Genomic DNA, 23,532 nt, shown 5'->3' on the forward strand with positions numbered 1-23,532 from the left:
TTAGTGGGACTGGAGAGTTATCCTTCTGACCCTAGGACGTCATTTTTCTGAGATTCATAAAATATTGTTAGGAATATATTTCTCTTCTCTCTCTCTCTTAGTTTTAGGAACACCCTCAGTAGTACTTAGGGATTACTCCTGTTTCTGTGTTGGGGGTTCACTCCTGGTGGGACTCAGGGGATCAGATGAAGGGTGGGGGTTAGAATCCAGGTTTGCTGTGTGTAAACAGTTATACTATACTATCATTCTTGACCATTTTTGTGAGAGCCAGTTAGTTCATAGTCTTGCTGGAGATCACTAGGGTCTCTAGGCAACACACAGAGGCCTGTGTTTTGGGTCTGAGATTGAATTTAGGGCCTCCCACATGCAAGACATATGACTTACCACTTGAGTCCCCAGACCCCTGAAGCTTTCTCTTGAGGGAAAGGAATACATACCATAACTTTCATCATTAAAACGTTCACGGCCCGAGACAGAAGGATTCCAGAGTGACCCTCGCCTGTGACCTGTGAGGTCCATTCTGTGTTTTTGTCCTCGCCCCAGACCTAAGTTGCACAGCTCTTCCCAGGAAAGAAATCAGGTTACTCACTTCTTTTCCACATCCTCAATGGTGTCAGGCAAAGGCTGATTTTTGGTTTCAGGTAAGAAGAAAATAAGAAAAGCAGCAAGGATCGGGGTGATGCTATATAAGATCCAGGGCAAGATGGGAAGATGCATCTCTAGGGTCATCAAGAGGGGAGCCAGTGCCGCTCCGATTCGGGCAGATATCGAATCTACCACAGAAGATCTTGCCCTAGAGGGTAAACAACAACACATCACAATCCAGTAAAAATACACATATGGATTTGATGATATTTCATTCTGTGTTGATTATAAGTTAATATGGCACTTTTTTTTTAATGGACTCTGGTTGTGGACTTTGGTAACAAGTACTTGTTTTGTTTGTTTGTTTTGGGTCACACCTGGAGATGCACAGGGGTTACCCTTGGCTCATGCACTCAGGAATCACTCCTGACGGTGCTCGGGGGACCCTATGGAATGCTGGGAATCGAACCCGGGTCGGCCGCGTGCAAGGCAAACGCCCTACCCACCCAGCTCCACAAGTACTTGTTTTTGAGATTTTTCTTCTATGGTCTTTAAACACTCATGTTCATCATTTAAAACAAAAAAGTTGTTCTGGTGTGCAAATATAGCAAATCCCTGAAAATGTTCATAGAAACGTGGCTATCACATGAATAGCAAAGTCCAAATACTACGTAAAAGATCAAACAAACAAACAAACAAAAAAAGAACAAAACAAAATGTTGTTCATTGCTCCATTCCTGCAGAGTATCAAATGATGGATGAGACAGTGCATTCAAGATTAAGAAGTGCTTGGCATAAAGTGCTCAGCAATTAACCTGTCTATCGTGTTATTCGTCTATTAATATCACTATTGCAATTGATAGCTTTTATAGCACCTGACTTCAATTATACTTATTTCATATTAAGTGTCATGCAGTTGGAAAAATCCATTTGGGATCCTGGCAGAGCGTCCATTAACTCCTACCTGAGGACAGTAGGGATGAGTCCAAGGAAGTGCATTCCATATTCACTAAAAGCAACACAACATAAACTTACTGCCACACACGCTAAAGTCACACGGGGGACCTGCATTTCTGGAGGAAGAAAGACAGAGAGACTGAAATCTGGCTGAAAGAAACACTATCCACAAAATCGGGCCAGAAAATATACTTTATAGGCTACTTATTTGTTTGAACTTGATTACCAAAATTTTGTATGGTGGTAGAAACCATGGCATGGCTAATAAGTTGAGAAATGTTGGGTCAGAGATATAGGAGAGTGGGTCGGGCGCTGATCTTCCACTTGGCCAGCTCAGGGTTGGTCCACGGGCCACGTACAGTTGCCTGAGCATCACCAGGCTCCTGTAGAGCCAGGAGGAAGCCCTGAGCACTGCCAGGTATGTCCCCAGCCTTCAAAAAAATTGAGAAATGTTAAATTATTGAAACATATGGTAAAAGTACCTAACATTACCTGGCCTAATGGAGAAGAATGTATCTGCATATGTGACATTTGCCAGAGAAGAAAGGCAGTTCTAGAAAAATTTGTTTTTATTTTATCTGCAATGTACCTACATGTTCCTTTCCATGTAATGCAAGGGGATGATGGAGTCTAAGACTCAGTGCAAACTTGAGAACTTGGCAATTAAAGTAGAATTTAAAGAGCGATTAGTTTCAATATACATGATTGGAATTATGTGTATGAGAAACCATCACATAATTCCACAGTAAATATATTTCCGCAGTAAAAAATATAATTCCGCAGTAAAAAAAATACTGTGTAAATCACAGTATATCAATAAAAATTCTATTTCTGAACAGCAAAAAAATAAATCCTGGTTTTCCTAGAAATTGGGGGATTTTATGATGTACAGTTTTTTATTGTAGAACCAGGAATGCTTGAGGTAAACCTGAATGAACCAGTGAATTTAGTGTTTATGTTATATTTTTATGGGCTGGGTATGTGTAAGAGAGTAATAAAACATTTAAACTAGTTTGTTAGTGGACAGGAAGAAATGCTGTATCTAACAACAATATTAAGCATTAGAAACTAAAGATTGAGACTTCTAATTGGAAAAAAATGACACAGTTTGGGAATCACTGTAACACTTTTAGCAAATAAGTTTAATATACAAAAACATATACGTAGATCTATATGTTACTTTACAGTTTAGGTCGGGGTCAGAGAGATAGTACTGTAGGTAGGGCTTTTGCTTTACAATCAGCAACCAACCTGGGTTCAATTCTGGCATCCCCTAGGCTTCCGCCAAGCACCACCAGGAGTGATTCCTGAGTGGAGAGCCAAGAGTAACCCCTGAGGATTGATGGGTGTGACCGTACCCCCACTCCAAAAAATAAAACTCCAAAAAAATTTAATAAAACTTGAAAAAAAAGTTTATGGTTTAGGTCAATAGTATTAGCATTCATGGAATTGATACACATGGCTTCCTCACCTCCCAAGCAGTAAAATGTTCAAGACTTTGTACCAGTATATTCTTCTGTTATTTGCAGTTCACCTGATTACCAACTTCCCACCACACAGACTGTCCGACCCCTTATCATTCTCAGTTCTGTAACTCCTGGCCAATAGCTGGTATCATTTGATGCTGTTTGTTCTGTTGTTCTATTATCTATATAACACAGATGAGGCAGATCATCCAGCACTTGTCTTTCTTCTGATTTACTTCACTTAACAGGATGCCCTCTTAACTGCATTGAAGTTGTAATAAATGGCAGCGTTTTATCTTTTTTTCATTTCTTTCCATTTTTTGATTTTGGACCACACCTGGTGATGTTCAGAGATTACTCCTCACTCTGCACTCAGGAATCTCTCTTGACAGGCTCAGGGGACCATATGGGATGCCTGGGATTACACCCGGGGTGGCTAGCACCTTCTTAGTTGTCCTAATAGTGAAGCTCAAGGTTTTTTTCATGGCTGCATAGCATTCCATCGTGTTTATATGCCACAACTTCTTTACCTGCTCAGTTGCGATTGGACATTTATCTGGGTTGTCCATATCCCGGTTAATGTACTAAGTACTGAAATCAACAAAGGTGTACATGTATTTTTTTATGAATGTTTTTGTATTTGGAGGGTAGCTGCCAAGAAATAGAATTCCAGATCATATGGAAGCTCTAGTATCACTTTTTTGGAGAAATTTCCATACTATTTGCCAGAGGAAAGTTAGACTAACTTAGAAAATTAGACAAAACTAGGCAAATTCCCACCAACAGTGAAAGATTGTGAAGCCATCACATTCTCACCAATACTAGCTGTTTCCAGTCTCTTTGAAGGTGGGAGTGAAAAACACCCTACAGTGCTCAGAGGTTAGTCTTGTCTCTCTGTTAAGGAGCAACCATAGGTGGTACCGAGGATTCAAACTGGGGTCAGGTACATGCAAAGCAAGAGTAATAACTCTTGTGCTATCTCTCTGGCCCCTCAGCGTTTTTTTCTTTTTGGGTCACACATGGCAAAGCTCAGGGGTTGCTCCTGGCTCTGCAGTCAGGAATTACTCCTGGTAGTGCTTGGGGTAATTGACATTGGGGTATGGGATGCTGCGGGTCGAATCAGGGTAGGCTCTGTGCAAGGTAAATGCTCTATCTGCTGGACTATTGCTCCACCCCCTCCCCTCAGTCTTTGTGATATATGCCATTCTTACCAGTGTGAGATGACATCTCATTCTTATTTTGATTTGTATTTCTCTAATAACAAGGGTCAATTCACATGTTTTCACATACCAATTGGCCGTATAAGATAAAAACTATAGTAATGAAATAAATCTGCTTCATTAAGACATTACATCACAGATTAATGTAGCACTGTCGTCCCATTGTTCATCGATTTTCTCAAGTGGGCACCAGTAACAGTAACAAGTCTCACAGATTAATTTATAATATTATTTAAAAAATCTGCTAGGTCACTGTTTACAGTAGCCAGAATTTGGAAAAAAAACCCGAGTGCCCGAGAACAGATGACTGGTTAAAGAAACTTCGGTACATCTACACAACGGAATACTATGCAGCTGTTAGAAAAGATGAAGTCATAAACTTTGCATATTAGTGGATCAACATGGAAAGTATCATGCTAAGTGAAATGAGTCAGAAAGAGAGAGACAGACATAGAAAGATTGCACTCATCTGCGGAATATAAACAGAATGGAAGACTAACATTCAAGAATAGTAGAAATAAGTACTGGGAGGTTTGCTCCACGGCTTGGAAGCCAGCCTCACATGCTGGGGGAAAAGGCAGCTCAGATAGAGAAGGGAACACCAAGTAAAGTGTGGTTGGAGGACCTGCTCGGGAGGGGAGATACGTGCTGAATGTAGACTATAGATTGAACACGATGGCCACTCAATACCTCTATTGCAAACCACAACATCCAAAAGGAGAGAGAGAACAAAAGGGAATTCCCTGCCACAGAGGCAGGGTGGTGTGGGTGGGGATGGGATGGGGGTGGTTGGGATACTGGGGTCATCAGTGGAGGAGAATGGGCACTGGTGGAGGGATGAGTACTCGAGCATTGCATGACTGAAACACAAGCACAAAAATATGAAAACCTGTAACTGTACCCTCACGGTGATTTATTAATAAAAATGCATTAAAAATTTGCTTGGGAAGCATTGTGCCCATTGAGTTTCTTCTAATTACTATATATATCACCATTATTTTTTAATTTATAAAATAATGTAACAAGGAATAATCATTGAGCTGCTTGAATTCTTTTTTTTTTTTTTTTTTTTTTTTTGCTTCTTGGGTCACACCCGGCGATGCACAGGGGTTACTCCTGGCTCTGCACTCAGGCATCACCCCTGGCGGTGCTCAGGGGACCATATGGGATGCTGGGATCTGAACCCGGGTCGGCCGCGTGCAAGGCAAACGCCCTACCCGCTGTGCTATCTCTCCAGCCCCAACGCAACTTCAAGCTGCTTGAATTCTTATCCCTACACAAAACATCTTTTGATACCTGAAATGAGTGTTGATTTTGGCCGCTGGAAGCCAAGAAGATTCTTAGAAGTGAGGGCTTCAGTTCCAGTGTCTTAAAAGCATGCTTACATGTACGTGGAGACTGGGAAGGAGTCTGGTTATCAAAACTGGTAATGAAAGGCCTGGAAAAAACTAGTGACCTAACATTGGGTACGATTGTAAGGTCTAGGGTTCCATGATTGTTATAAAACGTATAAAGGGCTAGAGGGGAAAAGTGATCAATTACTGTTCTAGAGAAACTGTCCAGAAAAAAATAGCATCAGTTTCCAGCTACATCCAGGATACAATCAAAAGAAATATAGGGCTAAACTTCCCCCTGCTGATTCTTGGCTCTTTTACCAACAACTTATTAGGAAAATTTGTTCTAAACAGTTTGGTTTGACGGGGAATATTTCCTCCTTATTTGGCACTGTTCTTTACTTCTGGCTTCAGACTAGTGCAGATAAAACAATCCTTGAAGAATGAGGAAAAGAGACTTTTCTCAAAAATCTTCTCTTACCTCGTGGCACAAGACTGTTGGCAAAAATACAAATTCCAAGCAGGAGAAGGAGAACTATCTGGTTTGATCGATGGCCTGTCCTACGCAGTACATAATATCCAAGAAATCGAGCTGAGGTACTGATAATTCCAAATAGTGTCTGGAACAGGAAAATGTTGTTCCCAAAGTACTGTAGATTGATCATAATGCCATAATATGGTAGGATGCCTGCAAATCTGTGGAGAATAAGAGATGTGTGCATATCAGAAGATTTAAAGCCTGTGGCTAAACTGTTAAGTCCCATAGCCCAAACAGTGTTAAAGACTATATAGCACAGTAGATTACAAGGAGCAAAATGGAAAAATGGTCTATGGACAATCTTAAGGAAAAGGATTTTCCACAGAATCATTTTATTACTTGTGTTATATGAAGGTCAAGATCAGACATCTCATTATTACCTTGATTTAGCTTTCTCATTGGAAAATCTCAAAGCCAGGAAACATTTCTAGTTTTTCAACTGATTGACTGAAGCTGACTTTCTTTAAAATTAGTTTCCAACAGTAGTTAAACATTTCTATTTTTTTTCTTACGGATTTCCATGTTTTAACACATTCCATATAGTTAAATGATACTATTGGTCTTTTGCTTTAATTATTATTTTTTTTGCCATACTTAGTGGTGCTCAGGGGCTACTACTAACTGTGCACAAGTACCGGCATTGCTCAGGGCACGATATCCTGCCAGGGAACTCTCAAATGCAAAGCTTGCTTTGCTCATGCTTGTGTTGTTTAGATGTCTCTTTTGTCCTAGTATTTAGTTTTAATTCAATAAAAATCTTCCTGTTCCCATTTAAACTTTTGAAATATCGCATTATAATATACGGTTTTAAAAGGTACAGTTCCCAGGTGATTTGTAACCCTTGTTCTGATGAAAATGTTCACAACTGGGCTGGAGTGATACACAGTAGGTAGGGCATTTGCCTTGCATATGGCCGACCCGAGTTTGATCCCCAGCATCCCATATGGTCCCAAGAACACTGCCAGAAGTAATTCCTGAGTGCAGAGTCAGGAGTAACCCCTGAGTATCACCGGTTGTGACCAAGGAAAAAAAAGTTCACAACTGGTAAAAGTTAAAAAAAAAAGATATGCCATCTCCTTTCTGTGGTCATGGAGATCAGAGCCATTGATCTGTCATGGGACAAGACAGTGAGGTGGGGTTGAGTTAGTGGTGGTTACTGTCATAATGGGCACTGGAGACAGGAGATTCTAAGGAATTAGAATATTTCAATATTGATCTGAGAATTGGTTGCATTTTTGCATATTGAAATATTCACTGAGTTGTATATATTTTCAGAATCTCTTCTCTTTGTTGTTTGTGATATTATTTATTATTTGGAATATTTTATTTCCACTTACTCTGAAAGAAAAAAATAAAGAAAATGAATCACCAAAATTCCTTATTGCGATGGGAGTTCCCAACATCAGTCTTCAGTGATGAGACTGTACATGATATTACCTGATCTATGCCTCACTGTTTAAGCAGTTCTACGTGAGTCTTAATTTTTGTTTTGTTTCATTTTGGGGCCACAGCCAGCAATGCTCAGGGTTACTCTTGGTTCTGCACTCAGGAATCACTTCTGGTGGCGCTTGGGGAACTATATGGGATGCCTAGGATTGAACCCAGGTAGATTGCAGGTAAAAGCATCTTTCCTGTGGACCATCGCCCCAGCTTCCTCTGTGAGTCTTTTAAAAACCAATTGGATTTTCCAAATAGAGCAATTATCTTGGGTGTTCTCTCCATATCTCCAAAACAGTCTTCATCCTAACAACCCTGTTTAGCTCTTGGAATGAATAGATTCATGTCTCCACTCCCCTATTATTTCAGTCCTGGTATAATGCTTACTTCACAAAGGCCATGATGCAGACCCTCTTACGCAGGTTCACTGTTCGGACCAAGTCAAAGATAGTTTTTGTTTCCTGCGCTTCCTCCAGAGCCTGCTGCATGGTGACACTCACAACCTTGAAGCACAACAAATACGTATCATTTGCAAACATAGTACAAGGTACTGTCAAGAGCCTCAGCACACAGTATGACAAGAAATGTGTTTCCTTTTCTTCCGTCTTGTAACATAGTCTATAAGCAATCACAGATGTGCAAGAGCTGTGAAAAAAAATAGATAAGGAGTTAGAGAGGCTAGGAAATGATAGAGCAGCAATGACACTTTAAAAATGAGCAACAGAAGGGTGCACAGCACCCAGGCAAGTGCGTAGGTTAGAGACTCAGATTAGGAAATGAATTAAAGGAAGAGGTAGCTGTGTATTGCTCAGAGCTTCTTGTGTAAGACAGTAAGGAAAATTAGGGAAGTGAATTTATAGTCTCATCTAGACCGCATTGGAAAAGTAGCTTGTCTATCTCAATAAGGGGAAGGCAGATATCAGTTTCTATCTTCCCTCCAAACCAGGACTGCTTTTTTTGTTTGTTTGGTTTTTGTTTGTTCAGTTTTTGAGTCATACCCAGTGATGCTCAGTGGTTACTTCTGGTTCTGCATTCAGGAATTACTCCTGGTGGTGTTCAGGGGAACCATGTGGGATGCCAGGGATTAAACCTGGGTCAACTGTGTGCAAGACAAGCACCCTCCCTGCTGCACTATTTTTTTAATTTGATTTAATTTTTATAAAGTTGTTCACAATAATATATTACATATTCCAAAACCAATCACATCACCATTACACCTTCCCACCACCATATTTTAAATGTTTCCACCCAGACCCTTAAATCTTTACCCCAAAGCAGGGCCTAAATAATTTATTTTGTATTGCTTGTTATGAATAATCCATTAAAAATGATCCAGAAAAGTTTTCTTAGAGGACAGTGTGTGAAGATGGTTGGAGCCAGTAAGCCCTTGTAGAAGAGATTACTAACATGTTGTTAAAGGTTGAGCCTTTATATACACATGTGTATGTACACACACACACACATACACACATTCTTTTCTCCCCGAGATTGGTTACTTTCTACCTTACACCCCATCAAATACGGTATGCTACTCTTGGTACATCAGTGGTGCATGTTTTTGTTTTTTTTTTTTTCTTGTTTCTTTTTGGGACACACCCAGCAATTCACAGGGGTTACTCCTGGCTCTGCACTCAGGAATTACCCCTGGCGGTGCTCAGGGGACCATATGGGATGCTGGGAATCGAACCCGGGTCAGCTGTGTGCAAGGCAAACACCCTACCCGCTGTGCTATGGCTTCAGCTCCACATCAGTGGTGTAGAGAATGAGATGTCTCAAATTCAGCCACATGCTTCAGGAATTCTAACATTTTAAACATGGTTATACAGCAGAGGTTAATTTTTTTTTTTTGACTAGATGGTGGCTTTGGGGTCTGGAGGCATCTCTGCAGTGTGTTGCTGTGTTGCTCTCTTCCTAGAGATTTATTTGTGACACCATAGCTGTTGCTGAGTTTATATGGTGCCAGAGGCAGTACATGGGCGTGACTTCCAGCTCCCAGAAGAACAAAGAGATGAGGTGAGGTCGCCCATTCCTGATTCCATGCGAGCTTGGAGGTTTCAGTCACAAGTTCTGCATACCTGGGTCTTCCAGAAGATTCACTCATGGATGAGGCTCCTCCGAGCCTGTGAAGATCAGCTATGAGCATGATGGTGATTGAGTTCTGGAGGTTTTTGGCTGCTGGGGATCTGTTGGAGTGGGGAGGGAAACTCACCCTTCCTGCTCTGGGATGTCCCGAATGAGACAGCCTGACATCCCCACTGTACTATTGCTCCAGTCCCAGGAACTGCCTTTGCTTTCTTTTTTTTTTTTCTTTTTGGTTCACACCCAGTGATATACAGAGGTTACTTCTGGATCACTCAGGAATTACTCCCTGGCAGTGCTCAAGGGACCATATGGGATGCTGGGAATCAAACCCGGGTTGGCCGCATGCAAGGCAAATGCCCTACCCGCTGTGCTATCGCTCCAGCCCCCTGCCTTTGCTATCTTGCTCACCTCTATGTTCAGAGTTTCCTCAGCGTTCTTCAGACCATTTATACGTGCTACTTTTTTAAGTGCTTTTAAGCCTTTTTCTGGTTTATTGGAGACAATCAGCCACCGAGCAGATTCTATCATCCATCTGTTGAAAGACAGTATAGAAGTGGAGTCAGCTCTCTGGGTACTCGCCATCGATCAATGACTACAGATGTTTCCCTCCCCCCACCCATCTCATATCTTCTCCTTGTTGGGTTGGGAAGATAAACTTATGGTTAGAAATATAGAATTTAGAGTTATATCACATATCACATTATTATTATTATTATTATTATTATTATTAACTTTGCTTTTTTTTTTTTAATGTGTCACGCCTGGCTGGGAGCTGTCATTTCCAAGGTAAGTCACATCAGGTAGGATTTCTGTCTGAGGTTCAGCACCCAGTTGCTTTCTCAGTCTTCCCTTACCTGTGGCCAGGAGACAACTGTAGTACTGTGTCTGTGATATATATATATATGTATATATATAATATATGTATATATGTATATACTGCAATTCCCAGTCTCTTTTTGATACACCTCTGATGTTCAACAGGTAGCAGACACCCTAATGAACCCCTACCCATGAGGTGCTGGTTCGGAAACAGGTGCCAACAAATTAAAAAAATACCTCTTTAAGAGGCCGGAGTCATAGTACAGCAGGTAGGGCGTTGCCTTTTGGCCAATCTTGGTTCAATCCCTGGTATCCCACATGGTCGCCTTAGCACCATGGGGAGTAATTTCTGGGTGCAGAGCCAGGAATAACACCTCAGCATCGCTGGATGTGACTAACAAAAAAAAACCAAAAAACCCCACCATCCCTCCAAAAACAAAACCAAAAAAACCCAAAACCTTTCTAAGGAGAAAGAAATCGAGGTAGTGGGGATTAGGTGGGAAAGGGGGAAGAAGAGACAGATGAGAAGCAATGGGGGGCAAAGGTTAAGGGGTCTCAGGTACATTGACTGTGGTGGGGAATGGCATAGCCCAAAATCTAGACCACAGAGTCAACAACATTGAAAGACGCAAACTTTAACAACCAAACTTAAAATGGTGCCCATCAAGATCCAGGCTGGGGAACACTGACAGAAGGAAGTTGACCCTGGAAGTAAGATTATTACTAGAATACTTTATGTTCAAAACTCAACTGTGAATAACTTTGAAATTCATGGTTCTTTGACAAAAAAACTCCCTTCATAGCTGCAAAGATCAGCTTGCTGAATATCTTTGATTGAGTACACGTAATAACAATCTGTAATCACTGCCAAGGTCAGTTGGATTGTTAAACCACTTCAACTGCCAATACCAGTAAGAATAAGCATTGGGTCAGAGCTCAGGCCAGCTAGACTTTGGTGCTAAAGCAGCTACTGAACTTGGGGGCCACAAATTCAACTGTCAATCAGGTACATATAAATCAGAGCCATAGGCACAAGATTAATCTTGCAAACATTTGAGAAATCATCATAGGGCATTGGTGGCCACCAGAAATTCATAGGATCAGAAGCTCACACCACCGTTTGTGAAAAGGAAATCCAAATATCTTCTCAGAACAACTGGAACTTGAAATTTCACCTTTATTTTTTCTTTTTGGGTCACACCTAGCAATGCTCAGGGGTTACTCCTGGCTCTGCGCTCAGGAATTACTCCTGGCAGTGCTTGGGGGCCATCTGGGATGCTGGGAACTGAACCTGGTTGGCCACGTGTAAGGCAAATGGCCTACTGGCTGTAATATCGCTCTGGCCCCTGGAATTCCACCTTTAGTTCCCATGAAATGCCAGGAAACAAATATGAATTTGTTTATAGATACAAAATTTGAATATAGATACAAAAATGAAGGAATTCTGTTAGATTAAGAGATAGGGACAGAAAAGCCCTCAAGTACATGAGACTTCTTGAAACTGCCTGAGAATGGCAGAGAAACACTCTTTAATGTTTAATGAACTCAGGAAAGATTTGGAGAGAGATTCAAGAAAGTTAAAGAAAAATTAAAGAATTCATTGAAGCAGAATTGAAGGAGCTAAAGACTAGAGTGAACTCTATTCAGTAGCAGGACTACTCATTCAGCAGAAGAATGGAAAAAGTTGAAGTTGAATTAGTAACTGAATTAGCAACCCTGAAGACAAAGTATTCATTATCAATAAAGAAGAGGTCATTAAATATTTTATTATAAAAGAATACAAAAATTTAAGATTTTAATTGACAGCAGGAAGAGGAACAACTCATACATCATCAGAATTTCTAAGGGAGAGAAAAGAGAGAAAGGAAAAATGACTGATAGAGGAGAAAATATCTGAGAACTTTCCCAGTTTGAGGAGAAAACTTGTGAACTATTCTAGGAGCCATAAGACTGCCAAACAAAATAAATCTAAACAAAAGAATGACAAATGCTATTTGTAATCAACTGGCAAGAACCAAAGATAGTTAGATTACTTAAAGTGAAGGAGGAGAAGCAAAGTTTCAATACAAAAGAAACAACAGAGGGGCTGGAGTGATAGCACAGAAGGTAGGGCATTTGCCTTGCACACGGCCGACCTGGGTTCGATCCTCAGCATCCCATATGGTCCCCTGAGCACCACCAGGAGTAATTCCTGAGTGCAGAGCCAGGAGTATCCCCTGTGCATCACCGGGTGTGACCCAAAAATCAAAAAAAGAAAAAAAGAAAAAGAAAGAAACAACAGAAGTTCACATCAGATTTCTCAATGAAACAAACTATCAGCATAAAGAAAATTAAATGATATATTCTAAGTATTGAATGAAAAGAATCTGCACCCAAGAATTTGCAACCCCGCAAAGATATTACTTAGATCTGAGGGACTGATAAAAATATTTCCCAATAAACAGCAGCTGAGGACATTTGCTGCATCTAAAGGAATACAGAATGGTCTCCTATAAAAAAGTAAAATGGCAAAACAACCAAAATCTTCATATAAAAATGGCAACAATTTTTGTTATATCAATACTTATTCGAAAGTTCTATGGACTTACCTTCCCTATCAAAAGGCACAAAGTGACTGGATGGATCAGGAAACAAAGTTTAAAATCTAGCTTTTTTCTGTCTTCAAGAAACATATTTGACTTCTCATGGATAAACACCAGCACAGAGTAAAGACTGGGAAAAATCATATTGGCTAACTGTAGATTGTAGGGATGGAGAGAGTCACATTTGTATCGAACTGAATATTTTTTAAGGTAAAGAATACAGTCAAAGCTAAGGATAGACATTACATATTGGTTAAGGGATGTCTGCTTTGGGTATCAGTGTTATATTAGCTTTATAGAAGGTGTTTGGAAGAATTCTTGTTTATTTGATATTTCGGAAGATTTTCAGGATCAACAGGAGATCTATAGCATGATGACTTCAAAAACACTTAAGAAAGAAATAGAAGACCTTAGATAATGGAAAACTATTTCATTCTCTTGTATTGGAAGAATAAATATTATCAAAATGACTATCTTACCTAAACTACTATGTAGATTCAATTCAATCCTTATCAAAAAATCAGACAACATTCTTCAAAGACTTAGAAAAATCTACAATAAAGTTTGTATGGGATCATAAAAGACCCAGAACTGCAAAATAAGAAAACCATACTGAAAAATTGGGGTGTGTGTGTATTGTATCTTATTACCAACCTTGAAACTGTACTATAAAGTCATAATGATCAAAACAGCATGGTATGGGAATAAGGATAGATCAATGGGTCAGAATATACTATCCAAGACAACTCCCCACATATATGGCCAGCTAATATTTGACAAAGGAGCTGAGGGCATGAAATGGAGTAAAGGTAGCCTCTTCAACAAATAGTGCTGTCAAAATTTGATAACCATGCGCAAAAAATTAAAACTGGATCCATAAGTCACACCTTACACAAATGTTAATTCAAAGCAGATCAGATATCTTGAGCTTAGACCAGAATCTATAAGAGACATGCAGAAGATATAGGCAGAATGCTCTAAGATCACTCCTACACTCAGGGATCACACTTGGTGGGCTCAGGGGACCATAAGGGGTGCCAGGAACCAAACTCTGATTGGCCATGTGAAAGATCAGTGCCCTACCTGCAATACTATTGCTCCTGCTCCTACATCCCCAATTTTTTTGACACTGGACAAATGGTTGCTTTTTGTCAACTAACTATATCGACTATCCATCCCCACCATGTTACCATAACAATTCATTCTAAAACAAAAGAAAAAAAGTAAGCCTTTGTTCTTTTTAAAATATCTAAATTTGGGACTGGAGAAATAGCACATCGGGTAGGGCGTTTGCCTTGCACGCGGCCGACCCGGGTTCAAATCCCAGCGTTTCATATGGTCCCCTGAGCACGGCCAGGGGTAATTCCTGAGTGCAGAGCCAGGAGTAACCCCTGTGCATCGCCAGGTGTGACCCAAAAAGCAAAAATAAATAAATAAATAAAAATATCTAAATTTACATTTTTATTAAGGAAAAATATTATAATAATAAGTCTATTGCTATTATTGTGGGAAAACAGAAGAAGAAAATGACAGGGAATGAATAATACCGTGAAGCAGAAGGGTCAGTGGTATTCTTTGAGCGCTTCTCAAACTGCATAGAAGGAAACAATGAGAGACATGGGAATCAGGTCCTATGATAAGCAAATATTCAGGGAATAGGGAAATAAATAAATCCCAATTCAATATTCAGCTTATTGTCAGGTTCCCATAGGACAAAGTGAGAGAGAAGCACATACCTTGTGATGAGAAAGAAGACAAAAAAAGGAACACACAATATGAGCTGCAGAGTGCGCCATTCGTGAAAAACATAGGCTAGTCCTCCTAGGAGGATATGTCCAAAACTAAGGGCACCGGTTAGTAGTATTACTGAGAGAGGTTTTGACTGAGATCTTGTCCATTCTGAAACTGAAACAACAGCAAACAAGAGGGTAAGGGTGGGGGAGTGGATATTAATGTCAGGTAAAGGTGAGAATTGATGGTTCAATTCAAGTATGTGACCACACAGAAAATCAAGTGTTGACTTACCGAGGAGGCCGCAATTTGTTAAGATGGGGGTAGCTACAAAGCCCATCAAGAAGCGCAGTGAGCAGTAAATGAGGAACTTGGGAGCAAAGGCGGCACAGATCCCACAGAGGGCAAACGTAAGCAAACAGCATCTGAGAACAAACCTTCTCCCAAGCCTAAGAAACAAAGAGTCAGGTTAGAACTTGGGGGGGGGCAATAATAATTTTGGGTAACAACTTCAGAACACTTCTGAAACTTGAGGTAGTTTTACAGGTGGTCTTTGCGTGAGAAAGCTGGAAGATTTGAGAGCTAAGCCAACAATAATACGCCCCTCAAAAAGTAAGACTTCTGGGGCCGGAGCGATAGCACAGCAGGTAGGGCGTTTGCCTTGCACGCGGCCGACCTGGGTTCGATCCCCGGCATCCCATATGGTCCCCCAAGCACTGCCAGGAGCAATTCCTGAGTGCAAAGCCAGGAGTAACCCCTGAGCATCGCTGGGTGTGACCCAAAAAGCAAAAAAAAAAAAAAAGTAATACTTCTTATAAAACAAACACCCAAATATTCATCAATACCAAAATGTCCAATCAAATACCAGGAGGTCTTTGACACTAGTAATACCATGTCAAAGAGCCTACACTTGCAATGGCCTCTGCATCCACTGTACTAATGTCATGTTTAACACAGAAGAGATTCTGTGTCACCTTGAGAATATGAGAGAGCTAATTGCGTACCTGAGCTTCTAGGGCCATACAGAGTAAAAGCTAAACTGATACGAAAGAAACATCAGTGAAGTGATAGTTCCTTAAGGATAGGAGTGTAACTCGTTTTGTGACTGTGAATATATGAACTCAAGTCATGTGTTACAGAACAGAATCTAAGTTACAACCCAGAGGAATAAAGAAGAATAAAAGAAGGAGAAGAAAAAAATTCTTTCCAAAGAAAGAATTACATGAGACGAAGAAAGAAAGAAGTTGAAGAGAAAACTAAGGAATGGGGATTGTTACATTGGGTCTCAAGAAAATGTAATGACAACTTGGAATTAAGAGGATGTGCTAGTTTATAGACCTATTGCACTCTAGCACGGTAGCACTGTCATCCTGTTGTTCATCGATTTGCTCGACCGGGCACCAGTAATGTCTTCGTTGTGAGACTTGTTACTGTTTTTGGCATATTGAATATGCCATGGGTAGCTTGCCAGGCTCTGCTTGCCAGACTCTGCCGTGTGGGTGAGATACTCTCCGTAGCTAGCCGGAGTCTCCGAAAGGGATGGAGGAATCAAACCCGGCTTGGTCTTATGCAAGGCAAATGCCCTACCCACTGTGCTATTACTCCAGTCCCTCCCCTGTAAGCCTCCCCTTTACTTTCCCCCATAACCCTCCCTTGTAACCTTCCCCCCAAACCTTCCCCTATAGCCCTCTCCCAGAAACCTACCCCTAAAATCCCCCACAACCCTCCCCTATAACCCTCCCCTCTATAGACCTACTAATAAAAATAAATACATGAACTTTGGAATTGGGAATTGTCTTAAAAAATTAAAATAGAATTCTACAAACATTTAAATAATTCCTCCCAAAGGCAGAAAATAAAGACCACAGAAACACAGATTAGTTATAATCATACTTACTGTTACAATCAAGAAATAATGTAAAAACAAAAAATGGCAGACCAAAACAAAACCACAATGACATCAGACTAACCAATTGATAATAGGCTGATCACTCTCTCCACAAAAGATGCTACCAAAATAGATGAAAAACATAAATATATGCTGTTTACCAGCATATGCAATGATAATAATTGTACTTAAAATAGTGAAATTGAAGACAAACGGACAGGAATTGACTGCCATTCCAAATGATAGAAGACTAGTCTATGTATCAAGATGAACCAAAATACATTTTGATAAAAATAGTATAGAAAGAGTATAGAAAGTGTCAAATCACTTATCATTCTATTGTTCATTGATTTGCTTGAGTGGGCGCCAATAACAATTCCATTTGTCCCTTTCGAGTGCTAGTATAGACTGCTTCCTCTAGGAACACGAAGAGCCTCAACTCGTTCATTCAGGGTCTTGATGAAGAAGTCTGACCATATCATAGGTGGTTGGCCACTCATTCTTTTGACATCTCGTGGAATACAGGCAGTAACAGTTCTAGTCCAGCGGTCGTCTCTAAACCACATCACGGGTCCGGCCTATCTGACTTTTGATGCCTTGGCAAACGAGACAGTGTCCCTGATTCTTGATCATTGATGGAGGTCACAACTCTGGATTCCTTCTCTCACTTGAGTGAAATGTGATATTCCAAGCATAGCTCTTTTGATTCCTCTTTGGGATACCCGAATAGTGTTCTTATCCTGTTTTCATAGGGCCCAGCAATCTGAGGCGTATGTTAGTGCAGGAAGAATGGTGGAGTCAGAAAGATGTGCCCGGAGCCAGAGGTTCTTCATCCTCTTAACCACTTCTTCGATGCTCTTGAAGTCATTCCACGCCGCTGTCTTCCTCCTGTGCAGTTCAGGTGCCAGGTCATTTGTCATGTTGAGTTCTCGACCTAGGTACACATAACTGCTGCATTCAGAGATGTTCGTTCTGTTGAGAACAAATGGAACCATTAGGAACTAGTTCGTTTCTCATGAACATTGTCTCCATGAGATTCAGCTGCAGTCTGACCTTTCCACACTCATGGTTGAAGTCGGCCAGCGTTCGTGCCTCTTGGCTGATATTTGGTGTTATTAGAATGATGTCATCAGCTGATATTTGGTGTTATTAGAATGATGTCATCAGCGAAGTGGATGTGGTATAGTTGCTGACCATATATCACTTCCATTCCTTTCCATTCCAGTCGTTGCATGATATTCTCAAGGGTGGCACTGAAGAGTTTTGGTGAAATGGTATCATCCTGTTGAACTCCTCTCTACGTTGATGATCACTTCCCTGTAGAATGGTGAGATTCTGGTGGTGAATCCATAATACAGCTCATGGAGGATCCTGATGTACTGAGTTTGAATGCCCTGTTTGACTAGGACTTCGATGACCACTTCAGTCTCAACAGAATCAAAGGCCTTCTTTAAGTCGATGAACGTTAGATAGAGCGGCATCTTGAACTCTCGTGACACTTCAATGAGTTTGGTCACTGTATGGATATGGTCAATCGTGCTGAATTCTTTTCGGAACCCGGCTTGCTCCATGGTTGTCCTTCATCTAGTGTTCTGCCAATCCTATTGAGGATGACTCGAATGAATAACTTGTATACGACAGACAACAGGCAGATCAAGAGATAGTTGCCAATGTTATGGATGTCTCCCTTCTAATACAACAGAACGGTCCTGCTAGTTTTTCACTGGGACAGAACCTTGCATTCAGACAGGTAGTGTGTGAAGATCTGAGCCAGTGTACTGACGAGTACTGGCGGCAGATTCTTCAGGTGTTCGATTCTGACCTTGTCTGGACCAGGTGCTGTATGCTTATTTACCAACACAATGGCATGTTGGATTTCAGATTTTGGATTTCAGAAGGGAGAACTCTGGGAATGACATAACCCTCCTGCGGAATTTGGTACGTGGGCAAGTAGACATGGCTATTGAAGGGATTCGATAGAAGTCGTGGATAACCTTTTCTATTGCCCTTCTGGAAGATGTGATAGATCCATCAGGACATTGGAGGACAGTCATCTTGGTCTTATAGTTGGCAAAGGACAGGCGGGCGTTGTGAATACTTTTCCTGGCTTCTGTTGCATCAGCCAACACTGCTGCTCTTCTCTCTTTGAGATCTTCCTTTATCGCTTCTCTGCAAGCTCGGACGTTAGCTTGTGATTGCCCGAGTCTCGCGCCAAACCACATTGGTGAATGAGCTTGAGAGTTTCTGAAGACAGGCATCTTTTTGTGGCTTTCTCTCTCTTGGTGTTCCTCGCACAATCACTGAGATGCTGAACCAGTTGATCGTATTCTTTGTTGATGTTGTCAATGACGGCATCTCCTCATATTGCTGCAATAGTGCCAAAGAGCTCCCAGTTGGTGGTTGTTCTGGGAGTTTTCTTCTTAAACTTTGCAGCCCTTTCTCCCCACTCTGTGAAGTAGAATTTCACATGAGGAGACGGTGGTCTGATCCCATTTGGAATTTTAGGACAACAGTGACATCAGTCAGGCAAAACTGTCAATTGAATATGATGTGATCAATTTCATTGTGGAACTGTCCACTGGGAGACTCCCATGTCCAACGTTTAGATTTGGCCTTCTGCAACTGCAAATTACCATGGATGGTCTTGGTCAACATGATGAACTCAGACAGTCTCTCACCCTGTTCGTTCCATTCTAGGCCATGGGACCCAATGTGGAGTTCTTCAGGTGACCTTCTCGATCCAATCTTGGCATTAAAATCACTGACAATGATCTTATAGAAGGTGTGGTCTTCTTTCTAGAACTTCTCCAGCTCCATGTAGAAATTCTCAATTTCTTCTTAGTCATAGTTGGATGTTGGTGCGTAGATGACGAAAATAGAAACTCTCAGCAATGAGCCACATCTATTCAAAAGTAAGCGTTCGATTCAGGTTGTTAGGCATTCAAACGAATCAATGCTCATGGCCAAGTTCGTGTTGGTGACACCGACACTACCGACGCCTCTACTGTCGCATGTTCTGAGTAACAGTTCTTCTCCAGTGCCAAAAAATGGCATTATGTGATCGATGCCTTCTTGTCTTGGTCAATACAATGACGTCGTATTTGGTCTTCTGCGCTTGCAACATCAGGTCCTCAATGAATGCTTCTGATGCCAGCGTACATACGTTAAAAGTGCAGATAGTCATTTTAGTCCTTCTTCATTTTGGCAGCTTAGTTTTTAGCAGTCTCTCCCACTAAACTTCATCATATATCCATCAGTCTGTGACCCGAGTGATGGTATCTCCCAGCTTATCCGTGGTGTGGGGATCTTTGAGTCATTAGCTCTACATCGTGTAAGCATCTCTGTGCTCCCAGGTCTTCCTGTGGTTGCAGGACCACTACACTAACAAACTATAACCTATTATAAAATAATTCCCCATTCCCTTTTCCCTTTTTTGATAACCTTCAATCTTCTTTCTGTTTACATTAACTTGTCTTTTTTAGATGTTATGTAGGGGACTAATACTATATTTGTCTTTTTATTCCTGGACCATTTCAGTTAACATATTTTTTGAGGTTCATTTACATTGTACCATATATCAAAATTCTTATTTTTTTCCTGGGTCAACAATATTCCATTACACAAACTAACTAGTTTGGTTTACCCAATAAACTATTTATTGATACTTGGCTTTTTTTTAACCTTTGGTTTATGCAATGCTATAATGAATGTTAACTTCAATTTTGGGGGTAATTGCTATTCATGTGAAAGTTTTTATTTTAATTTTGGAGAAACTGTCACTTCATTTTTATCTCATCACAACCATATAATGGTTTTAATTTCTCCAAATGTTCTTTATTACCTCAATTTTTTAATTTTTATTTTTGTTATAACTATCCTAGTAGGTGGGTTTGATTTCATAAATAGTTTTAAATTGAGTTTTCCTAACGATTGATCATGAGGATCTTTTTATGTGTTTATAGGTCTTCTTCTTTTGAAAAATATGTATCTTGGTCCTTAACCAATTTTTACTTGGGCAATAACTTTGTCATTAAGTTTATGAGCTCTTTATATATTCTGGACATTAAACCTTTATCACATATATGATTTACTAAATGTTCATCCATATAGGTGATCTTACTTTCTGGATAACATCTTTCAATGCACAAATGTTTCTCATTTTGATAAAGTTCAATTTAACTGTTTTTCTTTTGTTGATTTTGGTTTTATTTTTTAGGAATTTGTTGATGGGAGAATAAAAGTGTCTGCCATAGAGGCAGGTGCTGTGGTGTGGGGGTGAGGAGGTGGTGGGAGGGAAACTGGGACCATGGGTGTACACGGGTGAAGAGATGGGTGTTGGAATATTATATGACTAAAACCCAATCATGAACAACTTTATAACTGTGTGTAGGATATCATTGGGTTGTCCATTCCCTCTTGCCACAAGGAGCTTAGGGTTATTGGGTCACATGCATCACAGTGCTCCCTAGTCACTCTCATTCCTTTGTTTGTCTATAACTTCTTCTCTATGCTTTCTTCCCCAACCAGTTAATCAGCTTTCCCTTTAATCAGACTCTGTTAATTTGTAAGGTCAGACTTTCTAGGACACTGAACTTGTAAGTTAATATTGCCTTTCTCCTCTCTTTGTGTCTTTTGAATAGTTTGCTTTAAAGCAATGTCCTTTTTGTATGGACAAAGAAAGACAGTTGTTAATATGCTTTTGTAACTTGGGATTTAATTGGCTTTGAATATTATTTAATCCCGGGCATCTGCTTTCTTGACTTAAGCCTCAGTTGCCCTTAGTTCCTTGCACCCCAAAAGCAGAGTCCTGAGGAGGGACTGAAGGGACCCAGGGCAAACTGTGAGCTACCCTGGCATCGATATGGGCCAGGCGAAAGCACCACGATTCTTAACTATAAGTTACGAGCTTGAGTATGGACAAATGCTGTCATGATCCAAAAACAACGATGAGATTAGGACCCTGGTAGGGATAGGAAAGACTAATCTGGCCTGAGCACTGTAGTCTGAGATCGAGATGGCCCCAGGAGAGCAATTCTATAAGCTTAATGCATCTCTTACTATGTCCATACAAAATGATTAATATTATGAATGCATATATGTTAGTTGGACAAGGAGAGGAGAAATACACTCATGGGATTCTGCTCTTGGGTGGATCGTCCTGCTGAAAGAGACTCTGTCCTAGAAGCAGCATCCCCTGAGGGAAAGAACTTTACCCCTATTGATTGTGACCACACCTATGTGTAAGCCCCAACCCCTCATGCTGGGGGATTTAACTAGGCTGTAACAGTGGGCTAGTGGGCCAGATCCAGAGAAGCCAGATGGAGATCCAGATCCAGAGGAGAAGGAGAATGAAGTAGCAGGGGGAGGAAGAAGCAGGAGGAGAATCAGAGGAGAATGGAGATGGGAATGGAATAAACTGCAACTGAGACCAACCAGCCTGGCCCTCATTCCTTCCTTTGCCTGCCCATCGTCATTGGCCTCCCTGGGGTGGGGGAAGCGGCATGAGACCACTGAATGTGGGCGGTGGGAGAGATAGAGCCCTGCTGTGCCCCCCCTTTTTTTTTGTGTTTACACAAAAATGTATATATCACTGTGTATATCACTGTGTATATCACTGTGACTTAATTTAAAAAATTTGAAAAAAGAATTTGTTGCTAAATACATATACAAAAAGGTATCACAAAAAGAGATAAAATCTTGGCGTTTTATGCAACTTGGATGTAACTGCTATGTTTTGGAGGGTACTGTAGCTCCATGTTCAAAGGAAATTTGTTACAGGGACAAGAACAAATGCCAGATAGGCACAGATGTAGGAGTAAGCACAGAGAACAGCTGGCTCAAACAGTGAAAAACAGAGAGAGAGAGAGAGAGAGAGAGAGAGAGAGAGAGAGATAAGACAAAAAGAATAGGGGCTTGTGAGATAGTCCAGCGAGGAGTAGGGCCATTGCCTTGTGCAGCTGACATGCATTCAACCCTCAGCATCCCATAGGGTCCCCAAGACCCTGCCAAGACTGATCCAGAGCCAGGAGTAAGCTGGAGCCCCAAAACCAAGAGAAGGAAGTTTTATGGCTTTAGCTCTTGCAATTTGTCTTTCTCTGTCTGACATTAAGTAAAATGCCATATTATTTTCTTGTAAATAGAATTTATCTTCTTATAACTGAATAGCATTCATTTATGTATGCATATATATGTATATATGTGAACGCATGTATATATCTCATGTATGCATTCTTCCTTTATGAATACTTTTTTTTCCCTTTCCCTTTTTGTGGGGTGGGGTTTGGGCCATATGCAGTGGTGCTCAGAGCTAACCCTTGGTTTTGCACTTAGGGATCACTCCTAGCAGGCTCAGGGGTCAGATGGAACGGCCAGGTAGGCCACATGGAAAACAAATACCCGACCTGTTGTACTATCACTTCAAGACCTGCTTTGTTTTCTTATCTTGCTCTTGTGGTTTTTATTATTAATTTAGTCGGAATTATGATACTTGGGTGTTCTTAAAGTGAATGAAGACTTATTGTTTGCTGCTTATTATGAAGTATCTCAGGTGTTCCTCTCACGAATATTGATTTTATTTTCCTGTTGATTTCATGGTGGTCTGAAGAGACTCAAAACCATTATTTATTTATTTATTGTTTTGGGGTCACACCCAGTGATTCTCTTGTCTCTTCACTCAGAAATTACTCCTGGTGTTGCTTGGGAGATCATATGGGATTCCAGGGATCGAACCCAGACTGGTTGTGTGCAAGGCAAGCTCTCTACCTGTAGTACTCTCTCTCCAGCCCTCCGAAATAATTGTAATCTTAAGTTTCTTAGGTTTTGTTTTGTTACTTAACAAGTATATCTATCTTGGATAATATTCTTTGAATGCTCATGAAGAAAGTATATGCTAT

The 23,532-nt window shown here is 40.7% G+C and overlaps 1 protein-coding gene across 1 annotated transcript in view; it reads right to left on the minus strand.

Annotated features, from left to right (window-relative positions):
* Window positions 1–585: 585 nt before the first annotated feature.
* Window positions 586–23,532, minus strand: part of LOC101558397 (solute carrier family 22 member 10) — a 35,865-nt gene continuing 12,918 nt past the window's right edge. The window contains exons 3-9 of the mRNA XM_004621498.2: window positions 15,046–15,200; window positions 14,757–14,925; window positions 10,028–10,151; window positions 7,925–8,040; window positions 6,044–6,258; window positions 1,550–1,658; window positions 586–793 (exon numbers count right to left, since the gene is read on the minus strand). Coding sequence (XP_004621555.2) covers window positions 586–793; window positions 1,550–1,658; window positions 6,044–6,258; window positions 7,925–8,040; window positions 10,028–10,151; window positions 14,757–14,925; window positions 15,046–15,200 — 1,096 coding nt within the window. The remainder of the gene's footprint in view (window positions 794–1,549; window positions 1,659–6,043; window positions 6,259–7,924; window positions 8,041–10,027; window positions 10,152–14,756; window positions 14,926–15,045; window positions 15,201–23,532) is intronic.

Source organism: Sorex araneus, chromosome 6 (assembly GCF_027595985.1).
Source record: "Sorex araneus isolate mSorAra2 chromosome 6, mSorAra2.pri, whole genome shotgun sequence".
NCBI lineage: Eukaryota > Metazoa > Chordata > Mammalia > Eulipotyphla > Soricidae > Sorex > Sorex araneus.